Source organism: Megascapheus bottae, chromosome 2 (assembly GCF_031878675.1).
Source record: "Megascapheus bottae isolate mThoBot1 chromosome 2, mThoBot2.hap1, whole genome shotgun sequence".
In the NCBI taxonomy this organism is placed as follows: Eukaryota; Metazoa; Chordata; class Mammalia; order Rodentia; family Geomyidae; genus Megascapheus; species Megascapheus bottae.
This window is the reverse complement of record NC_143510.1, coordinates 56,837,910-56,851,575: the sequence shown is the minus strand read 5'-3', so window position 1 is coordinate 56,851,575 and position 13,666 is coordinate 56,837,910. Positions and strand designations below refer to the sequence as shown.

At 34.0% G+C, this 13,666-nt stretch overlaps 1 protein-coding gene across 7 annotated transcripts in view; it reads right to left on the bottom strand.

Annotated features, from left to right (window-relative positions):
- The window catches only part of Usp15 (ubiquitin specific peptidase 15), a 97,777-nt gene that overhangs the window by 18,328 nt on the left and 65,783 nt on the right, over positions 1–13,666 (bottom strand). The window contains exon 4 of one of the 7 annotated variants that reach the window (XM_090327851.1): positions 5,179–5,323. The exons of the other annotated variants lie outside the window; for them this stretch is intronic. Within the exon in view, the coding sequence (XP_090183977.1) occupies positions 5,179–5,323 (145 nt within the window). The remainder of the gene's footprint in view (positions 1–5,178; positions 5,324–13,666) is intronic. 7 annotated transcript variants of the gene reach the window in all.

The window sequence follows — 13,666 nt, the reverse complement described above, 5'->3', positions numbered from 1 at the left end:
GTCTACAGAAGCCGTGAGTCTTTTAGCATATGATTCCTAATATAAAAGCAATCCATGTGAAGCAAGAGAGGAGAAAGGATTGTTCTCTACCTTTATTTTATATTCCAACACTTTTCATAATTTTACATTACTTTTGAATATCATTTTTCTTTCTCTTTTGTTAAAAATACATAACATTTTAATTATAAACCCAACACTTTAGGATGGGCAAGGCAATTTCAATACATAATGGTTACAGAATAGGAAAACCAGGGTCATCTGATTCATCATGAATAGTATCACTTAAGCAGAGAAGTCAGGAAGCAATTTCCATCCATTAGTTTTCAAATCCTTATACCTGATCAACTATCAACATAGTTACACAAAGACTAATTTATGGTTCTATCAAAATATCTCAAAGAATCAAGCTGTGCAATCATGAATAAGTTTTGAACTTCATTCACACTTAAAACATTCACATGTATCCTTATCTTGAAAGTGCTTCCCAGTACAAAAGGAAAAAAAAAATCTAAGTTTTCCAACATCAACCCAAAAGATCCTTCCATATGTATGTCTGATCATGTTACTTCCTTTTTGTACCAGGAGTGAGAACCTTTTACACCACTGTCATTTGGATATTTGTATTATTTATAGGGCATACGAAACTACCCACACAGGCAGACGGCAGTGTCCAGAAGCTGCTGTCCCTGCCCAAGAGTGGGAAATGTTCCCTATACTTGTGAACCCTTTAATGCTCCCCTTGTTACCAGGCTGGAATCCCAAATCTTTACATGGGTCTGAGATTTTTGTCTACCTACATAGTCATATTCTTTGCCCAATTTTTACTTTTCATGAATTCTCCCATTCTGTAAGTTGCGATTTTCTACTCAAAATTTATCTTTGATACCTTAGGTTTCCCTAGCATCTCTTAATGTTTCCATCAATATATTTCTACATTGCTTAGTTTTCACTTTTATTACAGCATCAATTTTACAGTTTACTACAACATTTATAGTTTGTCTTATGGAACTCATTGAGACCTCTGTCTCATAATATATCTTTTTATATTTCCATCTCAAACTCTGATACCATACCATTGGAAACTTAGTATTATATAACCACATTGTTTTTGCCTGTATTTTTTTAATGTATTGATTTTCTCAGTTCTCTCTCTTATTAATAATGTACATTAGAGTGGTAAATGATTTTTGTCAAATAAAGTTACTAAATGAAACAAAAATATATTTGCTTGAAATAACTTCAGAAGTATCTTTAAGTAGTAAAAATATGAAATCATAAGGAGGGAAGTATATGTTAGAAACGTTTTCTAACACACACTTTGCAAAGCCTGTTTTGATATTTTAGACCAACTCTTACTATCTATTCTTTCTTTTCTTTATTTTTTTAAATGAAACTGGTGTCTGAACTCAAGGACTGCAAAAGCAATACTATTATCCCATAGATATGCACTACCGTGCCCAGCTTTGTCCAGCTGTGTGTGTGTGTGTGTGTGTGTGTGTGTAATGGGACTCAGGGCCTTGTGATCTTGTTTAGCTTTTCTTGTTCAAGATTGGCACTCTACCACTTGAGCTCAATCTCCACTCCTTGCTTTTTTGTTGGTTAACTGGAAATAAGGGTCTCTTAGAGTGGTCTACCTGGGCTGGTTCCAAACTTCAAATTTCGATCCTAAGATCTCAGTCTCCTGAGTAGTTATGATTATTATCTCTGTACCAGTTTGTGTGTGTGTGTTGGTTCTAGGCCATCAACTCAGGACCTGGGTGCCTTGGCTTTTTTGACCAAGGCTGGGGTTCTTACCACTTGAGTTACAGCTCCACTTCTGGATTTTTCTGGTTGCTAATTAGAAATAAAAGAGTTTCCTTATTTTTCCTGCCTGGGCTGACTTCATACTGTCCTCTTTGTCTTTTATATACCTAAGATTATAAAAATAGGCCAACATGTCTAGCTACCAGCACTTACATTTGTCCTGACAAATGCTGGCTAGAAACAGCTTATAATTTAGCATTAACAAACTAATCAAAACTTTTGACAGTTGTCTGTATTATCTATGAAGGTATTTAAGTGAAAGATCCTAAGAAAGACCTACTTTCCCAGCTTTTTTCTATATATGTGGTACTGAGGAATCCAACGCAGGTCTTAGTTCATGCTAGGCAAGCACTTTTACCACTAGGCCAAATTCCCAGCCCTCAAGGATAGAGTTCTACCACTTGAGCCACAGCACCACTTCTAACTTTTTCTATGTATGTGGTATGGAGGAATCAAACCTGGGTCTTCGTGCATGCTAGGTAAGCACTCTACTACTAGGCCAAACTCCCGGCCCCCTACTTTATATTAAGAAACAAATTCTCAAGCTATATTTATTTTAATAATTTGTACAAACACATACAAACACAGAAATTCAGTCTTATTGTTAATGGATGCTAGACTTTTCCTCCGAATTTTAAAAATAGGAGTCAACAAGTTTTTTAAACAGTGTAAGGACCAATTAAGATCTTAAATTTGTACTTTGACTTTCAATTACTTTATGTAATTTATTCCTCAACCTTTTCATATGACGCAATCTTAGAGAAAGATATCTTTGACAATTGTAAACAATTTGGATGCTTGGACTATTCAAGCCAGTGTTTTAAAGAATGATAACTTTCATTAGTTTGTTAGCAAAAATTACAGTTTTTAAATATGTTATCATATGGAAATATCATTTTCCTACTAAACTATCTTAAAGCAATTCCATTTTATAGTGTATAATATTAAAAACATGAAATTCCTCATTCAATCTGAAAGTCTGAATAATTTCCTTGAGAATAAATCATACAACATGGATTGTATGACTTATGTAGATAGGTATTTCTTACTTTCACTGGCTTCCGGGAATATAAAATGGAACAGGACTCAGTGTTTTATGCTATATAAGCAAAAACATATTATAGAGGACACAAAATAAAAAACCAAGATGTTATATTAATAAGCATATCATATTTGTGGCTATTCTTGTGTTTTGACATGTTGACTAGTCTCATGTTATTTGGAGCTAATTCAGTGAAGTTCAACAAAAAAGTACAGCAAAAAGAGGCTCAAATATGTAGCAATCATAAAAGATGTATTTTTTTTTTTAAGACAGCCTCTCACTATGCAGTCTATGCCAGCTTTAAACTCCAGATCCTCCTGGCACTGCTTTCTGAGTACTGAGAATATCACAGATATGCCTTAGGCCACATTTTGTTTCTACCATAACTATGCTTAAGAGCTGTCCCTAAAATCGAGTAAAATTTCTTTGCTAAATAATCTCACAGAATAAAAAGATTCTGTACTTAGTTCCAAATCAATGCAAAGAAAAAGGAAATTTATAATAAAGTTAATAAGTACACTTTTAAAATATTAAATGTTTATATTTAACTTTTAAAAGATATCTCTTCAAGTTAATAGTGCATAAAATTGGCAACTATACTTGAAGTGCTAGCATGTACATTTAATTGAAAACTGAAAAAAATAAATTATTCTTAAATTTGATTAGTATTCTGAATATATCCTTAGCTTAATGTATAGAATTGGGCCTCTCCTTATAATCTTCTCTATTTTTAACATTCCATAGCATCTGCTTAATGTTCTGTCTTCTCTAGCACTTCAAGAAAAGAACTAGTCTTCTTTCCTCTAGGCTACATACCTTCAACTCATACTACAGATAATATTTTATTCTGCTGTGTGCCTTTGAGGATATAGAACCAGATAGCTCAAAATTTGAATGAACAGCAACTTGTAGGGTAAAAGATTAGAAGTCCTTAAAGGGACTCAGAGCAATGGGAAAATAATAAAATGAGAAGAATATCTGAACTGTACTCTGTTATAAGCTAACCTATCCCAAAGTTCTGTAAGTTCAACAAATCTATATAATGCCTAAGCAACTTTTCTTTTCTTTTTGTGGGTCACAGGGCTTGAACTCAGCCTGGGCGCAGTCACTGAGCTCTTCACTTCAAGGCTAACCTCCCTACCACTGGGCTTGGGGCGTTGTCCCCAGCCTGTTTAAAGCTCAAGGTTATCATCACCTTACCCTTGAGCCAAGCCCCATTTCCCATTTTCTAATTAATTGGAGTTAAGAGTCTCAGGTCCTTTTGTGCCCAGGCTGGCTTTGAACCTTGATCCTCAGATCTGAGTAGCTAGGATTACAGGAGTAAGCCACCTTGCCCCTGGCTTAAACAACTTTTCTTAATGAAGGAAATTACCTATTATGGATGCCCCAGTAAGTAATCAAGATACACCTACATTAGTGTAAGATGTGTGAACCAAATATGTTCTTATTAAGAATTTTTCCTGAAATCAGACACAAAAATTCTAAATAAAAATTTTGTTATCCCAAGGATATTCTGCTACATATTGAATATACATAGAACTTTATCCACTGAAAATCTATAAAGAGCTGTAATAAAAAATAATATCCTAGGCTGGGAATTTGGCCTAGTGGTAAGAGACTTGCCTAGCATGCATGAAGACCCAGGTTCTATTCCTCGGTACCATATATACAGCAAAAAGCTGAAAGTGGTGCTGTGGCTCAAGTGGTAGAGCTCTAGCTTAGAGAAAGCCCACAGACAGTGATCAGGCCCTGAGTCCAGTCCCCATGACTGGCCAAAAAAACCCAAAAAATTTTAAAAGTTATTATCTATTAAAAAACCTACCTCATTATAAACTTCCTCCCTTAATCCAACATACTACACCTAGAGTATTATGTAAAATTTGCTTTTCTTTCATTATTTACTTGGAAAGATGAAGTGTATAAATATATATATATATATACAACTTATTGTCTTTACATTATTTGAAAGTAAAACTACTTTGCTAATTACTTTCTGATTAGTAAAACTAAATTTTCTAGAGTTTTCTGGGGGGAAAAAATCAATACATGTAGAAGTTTCTCAATTTGTATTTCACTATAAACTTCTTACAGAGGTTTCTTTGCTGTTTTTTTGGGAAGGTCGGTGCGCTGTCACTGAGCTCTTCAACTCAAGGCTAGCACTCTACTCCTTGATCCACAGCGCCACTTTCTACATAGATTTTTTTTTTAACTGATATTTAAAAAAATAGTCAAAGTCCTATCATATAACCAAATCTCAAGTCTGTAATCAACATTTTAGGAAATAAATAACAGCCATCCCATATCTTGTAATAAAACTGGAATTTCCCAAGTACCTGAAAATAGTCAAAGTAATCCCCTTCAAAAAGAGAAAGTTGTCTTTTGTAATGCTGAATATGAACCACTCCCTTTCTGTTCAGGTGCTCCAGAAGCCCAATTCTCAAGTGATCATGTATGCTCACTATTTTAGTAAACCGGTAACTAGAACAGGAAAGAAAACAAACTTAATTTTTGATTACCTAAAGCTTCTGAGTTGTGTAATTCATTTTATAACTGGTCAAAATGTAATGCTATTTGACGTCCTTTTATACAACAGCTATACCTTCAGACTGATGAATACTAAATATAAAAATCCAATCTAAACTAAGGGATTTATACTCATTTTCTTAATGATTTAAAATATAAAATGAAGTAATCCATGGTTAAAGCACTTTTAGAATACCTTTCAAAATTTATCTAGATTTTAAAGTTAAATATGGAATTTTTAGATTTAAACTTTTCCAATTTGTCATGATAACAGTATTATGAAAAGGTACTGTTGAATTCCAAAGCATTTTTTTTTTAACCAAAGCATTCTTTTAATACTGGGATACAGGATCTAGCTCTGCAACAAAACAGGATGAAACTGAAAAGTGTGATGTAAGCTTTTACAATGCAGAATTATAAACAAAGGACTGTCTTTTTATCAAGTAAATTAAAAAATGCTTTGTTCACAATTAATTCTTTGTTAAATTTCTTAGAGGAATGTCAAATGTAATTAGATTTTTCAAGATCAACTCGGAGGCTCTCCCCATATTTTGTGAGAGTAAATACAAGTATTAACCATTTAGTTCTACATTTCCTTTCTTTGAAATTAAAAAAAATTAAAGTAAAATATAAATAGCTACTGATTTTCTTTTTAAAAAGTTTTAGTACTCTCCCCCACAAGTTGGTAGAGTATTTATTTAAAATACTCAGATTTTACATGATGCAAACATGTTTGTAAAGACAAAAGACTTTTGAGTTGGGGAAGGATGATGTTCTGATACTTTATTATAATAATGTTTGGTTCCTAGTCTGATGACATGGACAAATTAAGCTTCACTGAAAGTCACACTATTTTATCTTCCTTCAAATTTTGTTGTGTTTCTTCTTTACACACTTAACAACAATAACATAGTACTACTAAAACTCAAAAGAGTTAGGCAGTGGTGGCTCACACCTATAATTCTAGCTACTCAAGAGGGTAAGATCTGAGGATCACCATTCAAAGCTAGCTGGGGAAAGAAAGTCCAAGATACTCTTTATCTCCAATTACCCAGCAGAAAACATGGCACTGTAGCTGAAGTGGTAGAGCACTTGCCTTGAGCAAAAGAGCTCAGGGACAGGGCACCCAGGCCCCAAGTTCTAGCCTCAAAACTGACAAAACAAAACCCAAAAGAATCTCTAGGAAGTCTCTGAACTGATAGGATACAAGTTGGTAGTTAACAAAGAAATGTTAACCCATTTTCCCTTTTGAAGTAGGATAATTGTATGTTTGTCAAAAAATGATTAGTCTGTTATTGTAACTCCAGATTTCACCATTTAACAGTTATGATTAAGTTGGCCACTGATTTTCATATTGAAAGCTGAAGATTCCCTGTGATGCAAATAATTTTGAAAGTCTCAGAGATAATAATGGTTATTATACCACCAAGGTTATAAACTTCAAATGTGTAATTAAAGCTTAAAAAGTAAGAGTATGATAGAAATGGTCTAATTTTAAAATTGTTTATTTTAATAAGAGTATTTTTGAATGATTTTAAAAGTGTTCTGGTATGGACTATATGAACAGAATGCTAAATGTTCTAATAATACTAACAGTGTAAGATATACATACACACAGATATAGATATGTAGCTTCTGAATTTTAATGCTAAATAACATCTTCTAATCCACTAAAAATTCCAAACTTACTTATACAAAGAAATAAATGCCAATTTTAACTTTTGGAAATCAAGATAAACAGTTAAGGAAACACTGGGTAATTTCATAGTGAATATATATTACATATGTAGCATTTAGTAACTTGAACATAATCCTCAGTAAAGAAACATGGCATGAGCCACCACATCCAGCAGAAATTTTTTTAAGTTTAACTAACAGCTACTTTAAGAGAAACAAACATGTCATACACTCCATATTACTTCATTATATCAGGCCTACAACTGACAAGCCAAACTGAAATAAAAATTTAAACATCATATAATAGTATGAACTATGAGGACTTCTAAATACTTTCATAATCATAAAACTTTAAATTATCTAAATAATCACTCAACCAGTATTATGGAAAGATGATTTTAAAAGTACCTATAGTAAGCTGGGTACAGTGGCTTATGCCTATAATCCTAGCCACTCAGGAGGTTGAGATCTGAGGATCGAGGTTCAAAGCCAGCCCAAGCACTAAAATCTGCGAGACTCCTGTCTCCCATTAACCACCAGAGAACCGGAAGCAGCACTGTGGCTCAAGGGGTAGGGTGGTAGCCTTAAGCTGAAGAACTCAGGGACAATGCCCAAGCCCAGAGTTTAAGCCCCCCTCCCCCGCAAAAAAGAGCTCCCATAGTATACAAATAATGTCCTAGAAGGTTTTCTTTCTCATCACTCACTATAAAATCCTTTAAGGAACTATTTCAATCACAGTACACGCATGATCTGTCAAGCATAAAAGATGGTATTGAAATAATGTGCTGATGGGACTGATTGATAAATGATACATAGGAGTGATGGCGGGGGGGGGGGGGTTGTCTCAGTTGTTTGACTTGTGTTATCAAGTAGATGGTTGTATCCAGAAGGAAGTTTAAGAAATAAAAAGGACCTTAGCAGACATATTGAATTTGAGGCTAAGAGTAACAAAATAAAAAGCAAATTCTATGTAGTATGACAGTGATAATTATAATATCAGTTGATAGTTATATACTGCCTACTATTTGCTAAGTACTGCTTAAGAACTTTATTACCATTTTACATCTTATCTAAGTTCACACAATTTAAGTAGCAGTTACTGGTTACAAAATTCGTGCTTTTAACTGTAGTGAACTGTAGCAATTTTAGGACTACCAAAAACAAAGTAGAGAGAAAGCACAACTATTCTTTCTGAAATCATTGGTCCCACTCATCTGGCTCCTCTAAACTGTGTGTGTGTGTGTGTGTAATGAAGAGTAAGGAAAAAGGGAGTACGGCCGGGAGTTTGGCCTAGTGGTACAGTGCTTGCCTAGCATGCATGAAGACCAGGGTTCAATTCCTTGGTACCACATATATAGAAAAGCCAGAACTGGTGCTGTGACTCAAGTGGTAGAGCATTAATCTTGAGGGAAGTGCAAGGATAGTGCTCAGGCTCTGAGTTCAGTCCCCAGGACTGCCAAAAAAAGAAAAAAAAGAAAAAAAGAAAAGAAAAAGGGAGTTCAAGATACAAAAACAGAGTAACTGCCAGGGAAGATAATGGAGGTTTCAAAAAGATGGTATAACAAGGACATGACATATGGTATTAACATGGCATGACTCAATGACATTAATGTAAATGTACTCTGAAAATGTTACTCATTTACTATTATGGATTTCTTACAAACTAGTAATGTATTATTTTAAAAACACAGAAAGACTTCTATATAATACTTAGAAAAGTCTTAGAAATTATCATTAATGCTTCTATTACATATTAAACCAGAATATTATCTGGCAGATACCAAATCTGGTATACAACTGAGGCACCACAAATAATTGTTACATACTGACATACTGGTCACAATACTTTAGGCACTCCTTGTTTTACAACTTGCACACATGTGAAAAGGCATTAGTAAATACAGAAAATTCCAAACTTTGTGTCATGAATATTTGGATAGTGGTAGTTTTGCTCTGGTAAAATAATTTTTGATATTACTTCTGTTGTGAAAAATGTAGGAATATGAGTAATATATAAAGTTATAATTTATATCTTTCAATTATCTGCTATTTTATAACCAGATGAAGAAACTGAAAAGTTGTAATGAACAGGAATAAACTCTATTAAGTAATCTGAAACCCAACTCAAAAGCCATCTTCTTGATGCAGCTTCACTTATCTCCCAATATGGTTCTCATCTCTTTTTGTTCATGAGAATATGATGCTGATATTATAATCACGTAACAAATATTGCTGGAGAAAATCTCAAGTGAATTAATTTGTGCCATGCTAAGATTAAGAGGGGTAAATACAAATGAGAGCTCAATATTGCTGTTCAGTCCTATGCTCTCAGTTCTTAGCTAATGATCTGGCATTATATTGTGGAGATAATAAAGTCAACGTTAAAGCTGGAAATAATCAGCGTCTATGATGCTTTTCTACAACATTTGTTTTTCCAGCGTAGGCCTCTGATCTACAATAACAAGAATATCTAGCTACCTATGAGTTACTTATATGGAGATTTCACAAGTATCACAAAACAAACACGATTAAAATTAATTCATACCCTCTACCCAATTAACATTTTCCTCCTTACTGTGTCTCTTCTTCTATCGCTTTGATCTCATTAGTTATATCCACCATTATGATGCACAAAACAGAAACTAGAGACACATTACTTTCTTCATCTTCTATTAACTTCATCAATTAACTTAATAGCGAAATGCTACTCCAGTTAATGGCATTATAGAAGTACTGCATGTAATTCATATTTGTATACTTGTATATGCACAGGAGTTGTCCGGGTACATGGTTTTCATGTAGCGATAGAAGGAGGCAAGCCAAATATAAATAGCATACCAGTTGGTCAAAGTGCTATATGAAATAGGGGGAAGAGAAGTTTCTATTTTATAAAAGATAACTGGGGAAGGATCTGACTGGTATTAGAGCTCTAACAAGGGCAGCACGCAAAGATGTAACATTTGGAGGAAGACAAGCACAGACAAAAAAAATCCAAGTTCAGAGACTTTGCTGCAGAAACATTTTTAGCATGTTCATAGAGCCAGTAAGTAAAGTGATCTTCAAAGACATTAATAGGAAATAGGCTATCTGAGGCTAGAATATATAGCACCTTACACTGTTCTAAGATTTTTGACTTCTATTGGGAGAGATGAAAGGCATTTAATAACAAAAACAGCTAAGTGCAAAAGCTTAGATGACATGTTAGCCTGAATTTTTTAGTATCTGTAACACAAACTTTTCCTGTATAAAATCAACTCTTCCTGTATGATCTTTTGCTTGCTTCTTCAAATTCACTTTGTTTTCCCACTCCATTTATTATTTCTTCATTTATTATTCAATTTACTCTTTTGGCTTCTACTCTTTTATGCTTCTGTGCATATTAGGAGCTTTGCATAAGTTTTTGCTCTATTTATTGCCAACTCATCGTTGCCTACCTAGTCTTTGATCATGGCTCAAATGTAGATGACTATAACTCCATGGAAACAAAATCTGCTTTGTTTATAATATATTTAGTGCTTATCTAAATGAAAGACACTTTGTAGGCTCTCAAACAAAGTGACTATCTGAGTGAATGTTACCATAATATTAGCTGAAAAAGAAATTATACGGGTTGAATACCTATAATATTCTAAGAAAATTCTCCGGATAAATTCTGGCTTTGAAATTTTATTACTGAAGGTAGAAAAACTAAGTGATATTAGAAGAATAGGAAAATTCCAAGAAGAGTGCTCTTTTTTTTTTTTTTTTTCCAGTCCTGGTGTCCTTGGACTTTCTCGAGGCTAGAGCTGTACCACTTGAGCCTGGGCACCACTTCTGGCTTTTTTGTATGTATGTGGTACCAAGGAATCGAACCCGGGTTTTCGTGCATGCTAGGCAAGCACTTTAACCATTAGGCCAAACTCCCAGCCCAAGAGTACTTATTTTGAACACTTACTACAAATAGTAGCTATGTACATTCCCCTAGAAAAACCATTCTGAATAGCATAACAACAATACTATCTTGTGGAAATATAGTGAATTTAAAAAAGCATTTTTTGCCAGTCCTGGGTTTGAGCTCAGAGCCTCAGCACTGTCCTTGGACTTTCTCCAGGCTCAAACTCTACCACTTGAGCCTCAGCACCACCTCCAGCTTTTTTCTATGTATGTGATACCGAGGAATTGAACCCGAGTCTTCGTGCATGCTAGACAAGCACTTTACCACTAGGCCAAACTCCAGCCCAATTTAAAAGTATTTTTAGACTATTTATTTGAAATAAATGACCAGTAAAATACTCTTAAATGGTGCTTTTATTTTTATATACAAGTGTTTTTAGTGACTACAAAACAGTATGACATATGGTTAAATTATAAATTTTGTTAGGAATATTTTACAATAAAAAACATTTAAAGAATTTCCAAAAGGTTGATTAGTATAATTTGGGTGGGAAAAAACACGCATTATCTCAGAATATTCTCAATAAGTCGGCTTGTTTACTAACTTTTATTACAGTAATTGGGAAGCCATTTAACATTTTCCTAGTCTCAGTCTTCTCATTAGTAAAACAGGCTATCTATATACTAATCCACTGTTCTCTATAGATAGGAAATTTAAAAAGCAAAAAACAACATGAAATACAACCTGCACTGTGTAAGGACTTTGCTGTTACAGGCTGAAAGTTCATTACTGGGATATTAATGTTTTAATATGGGTTTGAGGCCTAGTAATTTATTTTGATATATACTATTCACTGCACAATGGTTTCATCAAACAACACACTGCTGAACTGGTCTTCCAGCTCCAACTGGTATAAATCAGTCTAGAGAAGTGATAGATAATGTTTAGCAACTGGTTTCCATGTATACTAAACTAAAAGAACATAGGACAAAAATATTCATTACTGTAAAAGTAATGACAGTTATACATAAAAACAACACACAATTATTCCTAAAAACAAAAAATATGATTTTGTTAACAGATTTAAAGATAAAATCTAACATGTAAGGATCTTTCAGTAGCATAGTTTTAATTGGTTAGACCTTAAATGTGTATATTTAAAAGAAATAGGAAAGCAACATCAAATTATGACCCCAAAATGGCTTTTATTCTTTCAAATATCTATCAGTCCAATCTACTTTATTTTTTAGTGACTGTTGGATACCAATACCTCACATCTGCTATGCTAGTAAGTGAGAGGGCTGAGATGGTGGTTCAAAGCCAGTCTAAAACCTGAGACTCTACTTCTAAAATTAGCCAGGAAAAAGTTGGCTGGAGGCATGGACAATAGTACTGTGCCAGCTGAACAAGCAAGCCTAGCAAGTAATGAGACTTTGAATTCAAACTCTGGTAATGGTAAACAACAAGAAAAGCATAGAAAGGAATGAAAAGACCATTTTTCACAAAGGAAGTTATACAACCTCAAGGCATTTTTGTAAGAATATCACTTATCTCTCCCATTGTAAACAAACACTACTCTTTCCTGAAATAATCTAGCTGAGAATACAGGCTCTCATTCCTCAGTACATCTCTCTGTAAAAGAAAAGGGATATTTGCACCCCACCATAGTCTAGACAGAAGGAAATGTTAAAACATTGGTATCCAAATGAAGAGGGTAAAATGGTTCTACTTCAAGTAAGGTTGTTTTCTTATTTGAGAGAAAGCAGTTATCAAAATGAAAGAAGTTTGAAGATATTTTGGTAATATTTTACTCTGCAAGTTTTGATTCACAATGTGTAAGGAACTCAAATAATTGAGACTAATACTCCGGGTTAGACTAAATATTTGCCCTAAGAAGTAGATTGAGAGTTTAATTAGTCATATTCTCAGTTCATCAGAACAAGTTTTTTGTTGTTGTTGTTTTTTCTCCCTTTGAGATCCTAAGCTATTATTTTAGACTATGTTATGCTTTAAGCTGTGTTAAATGTCTTATTCTTAGGGATGACTTTTTATTTATTTTTTTTGCCAGTCCTGGGGCTTGAACTCAGGGCCTGACTATTGTCCTTGGGCTTTCCCAAGGTTAGAGCTCCACCACTTGAGTCACAGCACCATTTCCGGCTTCTTCTATGTATGTGGTACATACATTCATGTACATTAGGCAAACACTCTACTACTAGGCCAAACTCCCAGCCCCAGGGATGATTTTTTTAAAATGGTAACTATTTACTTAAATATGAGGCTGAAAATTTGAGTAAAATTAGAAAGTTTCATGCTAAATTGTGGTTCTGAGAATTCCAGTTTCAATATAAAATGAAGGTATTAGCTGGATGCTGGTTGCACATGTCTGTAGTAGTAGCTACTCAAGGGGCTGAGATCTAAAAATCTCAGAACCAGAAGGTAAGTTCAAAACCAGCCCCAGCAGTTAAGTCTGTGATAATCTCATCTCCAACTGGCCACCAGAAAACCAGAAGAGCAGTTATGGCTCAACCTGTTAGTGCATTAGCTTTCAACAAAAAGAGCTCAGGGACCGCACCCAAGCTTTTTTTTTCAAGCCCCTTGATTTTTTTTTTAAAGGGTATTATATATTGTAACATTGTTATATTGTACTGTATTTAAAGCTATGAGGTAAAATAACAGAAGTAACAGCTTTCATAATGACCTTTATACTGTCTACAATGTAATTAAGATCTAGTTTCCTTAAAAAAGTC